General features: G+C 55.4%; 1 protein-coding gene across 1 annotated transcript; it reads right to left on the minus strand.

Annotated features, from left to right (window-relative positions):
- Window positions 1-1,419: 1,419 nt before the first annotated feature.
- On the minus strand, window positions 1,420-6,998 carry LOC144106923 (uncharacterized). The gene is made up of 2 exons (XM_077639884.1): window positions 5,617-6,998; window positions 1,420-1,611 (listed from the first exon to the last, which is right to left on the minus strand). The coding sequence occupies exons 1-2, from the start codon at window positions 6,787-6,789 to the stop codon at window positions 1,468-1,470; spliced, it is 1,317 nt and encodes a 438-aa protein (XP_077496010.1). The 5' UTR covers window positions 6,790-6,998; the 3' UTR covers window positions 1,420-1,467.
- Window positions 6,999-7,551: the final 553 nt, after the last annotated feature.

Below are 7,551 nucleotides of genomic sequence, written 5' to 3' on the forward strand. Positions count from 1 at the left end.
GAAAATCCAGCGTCGGCGTTGTGAGCGAAATATCACGAGCATGATTCTGGCAGGTGGTGTCTGCAGAGAGCCACCTGGGAGGCAAGATGGCCACGTGACCTAGGTCACGTGACCTTGCGGCGTCATCACAACCTGCCCACAAGACAGTGAGCAAACTGCCCACCGCGGCAGGTGGCAGTTAAATTGATGATTGGTCGCTCTGAAAGAGCAACAAGGGCCGCACGAGCACCTGAGGGGTACGAGGGCTCCCAGGGGTCTAAGAATGTAGAGAATGATCTTCTGCATGTATGAGAATTAACCCATTACGATATCGCATCATACCATTAAGGCGGAGCTTAAATGCCCACTTCAGTTTTTTTAATGCTTTAGCATTAAACAGTAACTAGCATCACTGCGAACCACTGATGGATACAGCTTGCTAACATCAATTCTGATCAAAATTCTGCAAGATGGCGCGAGCAACAGGCTGAAGGTGAAGACGTCTGCAGCCCTTGACAGCCAGCCAGCCAGCCAGCCAGCCAGACAGCCAGCCAGACAGACAGACAGACAGACAGACAGACAGACAGACAGACGGACGGACGGACGGACGGACGGACGGACGGACGGACAGACAGACAGACAGACAGACAGACGGACGGACGGACGGACAGACAGACACAGACAGACAGACACAGACAGACAGACACAGACGGACGGACGGATGGACGGACGGACGGACGGACGGACGGACGGACAGACAGACAGACAGACAGACGGACAGACGGACAGACGGACAGACAGACAGACGGACGGACGGACGGACGGACGGACGGACGGACAGACAGACTTTATTGAGCAAGTGAGTTTTAGACCCAGCTGAGTCCCTGGGCCACTGCGCGGTACCGCACTGCATTGGGCTGCTAGGCTGTCAGCTGTGTGATGACCCCCATAATGCGCAGGTCCACACGGGACGGAGAGGCAATGAGACACCATATGGCTCAGTTTAAACAAACAGGTATATTCAATAATTACACATGATTAAGATTATACATCAGAGGCTGGGGCGTCCGAGCTTACGTGCCGACGACTTCATGGGGGCGATGGAGTGGCTCCGGAGTTGGGCTCGAGCGGTTGCTGGCAGAAGCTGCACGCCGTCGGGCTTCGGCGCTGAAGGCCCTGTTGGCGAACGATGTCGTCCTCAGCGTGTATGCAGTAGAATTTCAATAGTCGTCCGTTTCTTCGAGGATGGTTCACAAACCCTTCCTCTAGTGTCGTTCGGCTTGGAAGATGAACAGGAGGCGAGCTTGTAGATGATGACAGCAGAGCATAATTTTACAACATACATATACAGAGAGTTAAACTGGAAAAAGCAGAACTGAATTTACAAAAGAACAAACTTTGCACTACTTTACTCATCGACCGGGTGGTGGTGGTGAAAAACATTTATAAGCAATAAATTTTTTACAGAAAGGTGATTGGGGTAGGACCCTATTGGCCCTTTCCCCTCACAGTACTAGGTGGAGCCCCTATTCCGGGGCCCCATTGGCAAGCAACGCCGCCCGCGTCCGTTGAACCAAGGCCTTTTGGCTCTTCAGGTCTTGACAGCCGAGCAGGGCCGCCTCCCAGTCCTCTCTGGTGGGGTTGGGGTTGGGGGGGATAGATGGGTTAGATTGACACGCCCAAACCATGTGGAAGGTGTCAGACACCTCCCCACAGAACTGGCACGTGCCATCAAAGGATGTATTGAAGTGTTTAAGCACCGCCGGGCACAGTACAGTGTTAGTGAGAATTTTGATGAGGAGGCGCTCGTCAGCGCGATCCAGACCCTTACAAGGGGCCGGGTAGCGCCGGTGCTCCTCCTTGTAGTAATCGGTGATTTGTTTGAATGTAATGGCCAGATTGTCTGATTGGGAGTACCCTTCCAAGGACAGGGAGATAGCCCGGGGAGAGAGTGCGCGGGCGGCCTGATCGGCCTGTTCGTTTCCCTGGAGGCCCTGGTGACCGGGGGCCCAAATCAGGTTGCGTGGAGTTGGATCTTCAGATCGACAGCGATATTCCAGTATGCGCCAGGCAAGCGGGGGAGCCCAGCCCAACTCGTAGTTCCGACAGGCCCCTCGCGAGTCGGTGATGATGTGTTTTGACTTGGGATTCGTGAGAGCCAGAGCAATGGCAATCTCCTCCGCGTGTGTTGCGCTGTAGGCTTTGAAAGTGAGCCCGTTAACTGTGTTTGTGTTGTGTACGACTGCGGCCGTGTACCACCCCCCGTGGTGTGGGCCGGCAACGTCTACGTAATACACATGTTCTTGGTTACCATAGTATCGCGCCAACGCTTCCGCGCGCGCCTGGCGACGACCGCTATGGTCTTCACTGGACATGTTGCGGGGAAGGGGTCGGACCCGGAGGGCGCGTCTCCAGGGTTCTGGCACTCTCTCCCTTTCCTCAATGTGGTAGTCGTGTTTGATGTGTAGCCGGTCCAAGAGGCGGCGACCGGACGTGGTCTGTGCAAGACGCGTGTATTGGTTGCATAAGTGGGCCTCTCGAAGCTCCCGAAATGTGTTCACCACGCCCAAGGCCAGAAGCCTCTGGTTGGACGTGGCGATCGGAAGATCGAGAGCCCGCTTGATGACTTTCCGCAGGATGACCTCCAGTTGGTCATCATCATGTTTGCGCAGGTGCAAGTAGGGAGTTGAGTAGAGGATTCTACTCGTTACGAAAGCATGGGCAAGCCGCAGTGCATCCTTGCTTCGTAATCCGCCCCGCTTGTTTGAGACCCGGCGGACCATTCGGCCCACCTGGTCTCCCACCGTGCGAAGTTTGGCTATGGTGGTGTCGACTCTGCGTTGGTGGTGTATGAAGAGGCCAAGGACGCGGATCTCCTTGGCCTCCCGGATCGGTCCCGAGGGGAGACTGAGGCGAAGCGGAGTTGTGTCCCGGGGGGAGGGACGTAAGTGCACAAATTCTGATTTAGCTGGGGCGCACTGGAGTCCGCAGTAGGCCGCGTAGTCGTCGACTAGGGTCGCTGCTGCTTGCAGGCAGGACTCCATGTGGCCCAGGTTGCCTTGCGTGGCCCAGATTGTAATGTCATCCGCATAAAGAGCGTGATGTATCCCGGGCAGAGAAGACAATTTGGAGGGAAGGCGAAGCATTGCCAAATTGAAGAGCAGGGGAGACAGGACCGCGCCTTGAGGTGTTCCCCTCGAGCCGATGGTGTATGGCCCGTGTTCCGCATCTTGTATGCGTATATAGGCTTGACGGTCTGTAAGAAATTGACTTATGTAATGGAATGTTTTGTGGCCACAGTTGGTGTTACTGAGGTGATCCAGGATTACTGCATGTTTGACGTTGTCGAATGCGCCTTTAAGATCCAAGGCCAGGACCACCTTGTCGTTTTGGGGACATTCGACAGGATCTAAGATGTCGTGGTGGAGCTGCAGAAGTATATCCTGTGCTGACTTGTGAGGACGAAAACCGAACATGGTGTCCGCGAAAATGTGCTGTGTTTCGAGATAATCGGAGAGTCTGTCGCGCACCATCGTCTCCATCAGCTTGCCGACACAAGACGTCAGAGAGATGGGGCGAAGGTTCTCCACATCGATAGGTTTGCCGGCCTTCGGAATGAAGGTCACGAGAGCCGATTTCCAATCGAGAGGGAGAGGAGTCTCTCCGTCCCAAATGCTATTGATGTATTTGAGGAGCGCGGTGTAGGCTGCGTCGGGAAGGTTGGCCAAAAGCTTGACCGTAACCTTGTCGCGCCCAGGTGCAGTGCCCCGCTTCATCTTGCTTAAGGCCGCCCGGAGGTCGTGGAGCTGGAACGGCTTGTCCAGCTCCGCGTTCTCTTCGCCTGCATACGAGTACGCCGCCTGCCGGGGGTCCTTAGTGGTACAAAGGTATCGATCCCTGAGCGTGTGCGCTAGCTGTGTTGTCGTTCCTGTAAAGTTGTGCAATGCCCTATGTAAGTGGCGTTGGGTTTCCGTGCGTGTTTGTATTGGATCGATGAGAGCGCGGAATAGGCGCCACGTGTTGCGGCCAGACATCTGGCGCGCAGCCGCGTTGCACCGGTCCACCCAGTTAGTGTCGGCTAGCTGAGTAGCATATTCCGCTGCTTGTTGTGTGAGTTCGAGGATGCGTTTCTTTAGGCGTCTGTTATGTTTCTGTTTCTTCCATCGTTTGGTGAGGCTGCGGCGGGCCTCCCAAAGGTGGAGCAAGTGGTTGTCCACGTCCGTTTGTGTTTCTGTGAGCTGTATCTGCTTCTCGTGTTGCCTGAGTGTAGACGTGAGCGATTTGGACCATGCGTCGTATCCCGACTGGAGGGGATCTACGATAGGTAGAGATGTGCGGAAAGTCGTCCAGTCCGGTACACGAGCTTGTGTTAGTGGGCGTTTCAGGGGACGCATGTAAATGGTGGTGTTGATTATACAGTGATCACTACCCAGAGTGTCCTCTGTATTCAGCCAGTCGGCATGGCGTATGTTGCGTGTAAATGTGAGGTCCGGGCAAGTATCTCGTTGAATCGAATTTCCGACTCGTGTTGGGTTGGCGGGATCAGTGTGTAAAGTAAGTCCAAGTGTGGAAAGAAGTTCCGCAAGCTTCCGCCCACGTCTGTCCTCCCGGGGGTACCCCCATAGCCTGCTCGGGGCGTTGAAGTCGCCGACGATCAGAAGGGGATCCCTTCCCGCCACCTGCATTGCTTGGGTGAAAATTTCATTGAACGTGACGTTCTTAAGTTTAGGTGGGCAGTAAATGTTTAGAATGTGTACAGGTGGGTCAGACCGCTTTAGGGGCAGCACGGACACCATCGTGTATGGGAAAGGCGGTGTTGTGGGGAGCGTGACTTCCTGCGCAGTATACTGCTTGTGAACAAGTATACATGTCTGCGGGTTGTGTTGAAATGTAGTGTAGTTTGTGAGTTTGGCACCGGCGCCGGGTTCCTGAAGGGCAACCACGGCGACGAGAAACTCAAAGGTCTCAAGATAGATGCGCAGATGAGTCCGCTTCGTGCGGTTCTTGAGACCTCGGCAGTTCCACTGCGTTATTGTAAGCGGCTGAGTTGCTCTTGCTCGCGACTTAGGGTTGGGGGCCATGGTCGGAGGCAGAGGGTGGGGTTACGTTGTTAAGACTCCCCAGTCCGCTAGTGCCCGGCGCAGACGTGGAGGAGTCTTCCGAGAAGTCAAATTCATCGGGAATAACTCTGTTGAATTTGGAGGGGCGGTTATCGTCCCTGATGGGCCCTACGCGTTTAAGGACGCGCGGATTGTCTTTTATCCATTTTTGGATAATGTGAGTTACTGCTTGGGTCACCTGTGCGATGACACTCTCCACCTGACGCGCAATGGTATCGTGGATAATTTGGGGGAGGTCAGCCAATTGTGTTTCAATTGCGGTCACCCGGCTCTCCAGGGCCGCGGCGCGACTCTCCACATTAGTAGGAATCTCCCTGTCTGTGATATTTTCTTCCTCGTCGCTCGACGCGGGCTGAGTAGGGAATTTGGCTTTGAGCGAGTTAAGCTCGCTGGCTAGTTTTTCGTTTTGAGCTCGCAAGAGGGCGAGCTCGCGCTTGAGTTCTTGCGTCTCGGCGGTGCTGGCGGGGGAGGAGGGAGGAGGGGAAGAAGAGGAGGCGACCCTCGCCCAGCTGCCTACCTTGGGTTGGTTGCAGGCGGCTCCGCCAGGTGAAGCGCCGAGAGCTGGGAACTCCGCTGCTCCGGGTGGTGGCGTTACCGTTGCTGTCTTGCCTGGGGGAGGCATCACGCCACGTCGTGGCGTCTTCTGGTTGTTTTGCTGCCGCCCTCCCCGTGTAGCGCCGGAATTGGCTCCCTTGGATGGCGTCCTGGGCCCTGGATGCGGCAGCTTGATGAATTTGGCGGTGCATTCGCGGGAGCTGGTGAGGTGCGGGCCCCCGCAGATTAAGCACATAGGGTTGCAGACGTGGGGGGCCATCCCCTCAGTACCAAGCCCCACGTTTTGACCACAAAGGCCGCATCTTTCCTTGACCGGGGTGGGACAGTTGTCCACCCGGTGCCCCAGTGTGCCGCAACGGTAGCACGCTGGCACCGTTTTTTTATACTCCTTGACGGGAGTCAGTTCTGCATTATAATGGACGTAACGCGGAACGCTGCGTCCCTCGAAAGTCAACACAGCTACATTCGATTTTCCCAGCTTGCGCACATGGACTAAATCACCACCGCGCCACTGCACACTATGTTTCAAGGATTCGCTGGTTTCAAGGTTATGCACAGAAATCACACCACGACACACATCACCGGTGAGCTTGAGGTGTCCGTGAAGCGGGAGCGATCCTTTGCTGGTTGTAATTTGGATGTCCGTCAGAAGCTTTTGAGCTACCTCGGGGTTCTGCGTGCCGCAGACGATAATGTTTTGCTCCCAATTGGGAGAAATTGTAATCGCATTCATATGCTGTCTGCCGATGAGTTCCGAAATGGCAGCGCCGAGCTCACCTTGCTGGAATGCTGTCTTGAGGGCGACCGTACTGCGTGGCCGCAGCACGATCACGTAATCGTCAGGGTTCATCCTGACCGTCGGCTTCGGCGTCCACTTGGAGACTGGTGAAAATGACTTTTGTGGACCTTTAGAAGACGGAGCGCGAGCGTCTCCCGTTGCTAATTTGTCGAGAGGAGTCTTGGGCGTTGCAGATCCTCGTGCGTTCTGCCGGCGGCGGCGCCGGCTTTCAACGACTTGAAAAAGGGCAGCTTGCTGCGCCGAAATGGTGGATGGGCCATCCTCTGGTTGGCTTGCAGGGACAGACGACCACGACAGAGTCGTGGGGTCGTATCCGCGTTGTTCAGGCAGAGCCATGTTGAGCGGTTGACCGGCGGGCGTCTCCGCAGCCAGCGGCGGGGGAGCCGAAGCCGTTAGGCTTAGCTCGACCGCTACGTGGTGATGCGGAGGGTTGCTCGAAATGGCCGAAAATTGGGCGTACCTGGGTCAGATCGGTGTCTCCAGGATCCTGCTGACTTCACAGATGCAGTCGCACAGGTTTGATAGGTGTTACACCAGATTGCCGCGGTTCCAGTCAAAAATCGACGGAGCCGATGTGCAACGCGTCCGATCACTGCGTCTGCTGTCGCGTCTCCCCTCGACCGGGCAGGTTAGTGCCTAAGTAGCATCACAACTTTACTCATCGACCGGGCAGGTTAGTGCCTAAGTAGCATCCCATTACATGCTAAGCATGGAGCCCCTGCTCAGACTGCACTGCATCCGTTTACATGTGCTTTTAAGCACTTGATTAACAAAGGACTAAGGGCGGTCATTTCCAGTGGCCCGCCCAAAGCATCAATTCTCCAATCCAAAATAACATGCGAGATGGGGACCACCCCTTGGGTTGGGCTTAGCCTCGAACCCAGAGTCTGTTAACAATACAAACTAAATAAACAACAAAAACGCCACCACTCTCTCTCAAGTGAGAGTATACACAGGCTCTCTCTTCGGAGCTAATTCACTAGCGCCTGTCTTTCCACATTCTTGGCGAGTACTGCCTGTCCGCCATGACAGGTGTCCGTCGCGGCCCTTCTGGGAAGCTGTGGGTGCCTTCCCGGCGATAGCCCACGACAAAGGGGG

Source organism: Amblyomma americanum, chromosome 10 (assembly GCF_052857255.1).
Source record: "Amblyomma americanum isolate KBUSLIRL-KWMA chromosome 10, ASM5285725v1, whole genome shotgun sequence".
Lineage (NCBI taxonomy): Eukaryota > Metazoa > Arthropoda > Arachnida > Ixodida > Ixodidae > Amblyomma > Amblyomma americanum.

What these genes read in the sequence shown, in the direction of transcription:
- LOC144106923 (XM_077639884.1), bottom strand. Translation starts at nt 6,789, where the DNA reads ATGGCTCTGCCTGAACAACGCGGATACGACCCCACGACTCTGTCGTGG. An exon ending in CCGCCTGCAACCAACCCAAG is followed by an intron (nt 1,612 to 5,616) that starts GTAGGCAGCTGG and finishes CAACCCCACCAG; the next exon opens with AGAGGACTGGGAGGCGGCCC.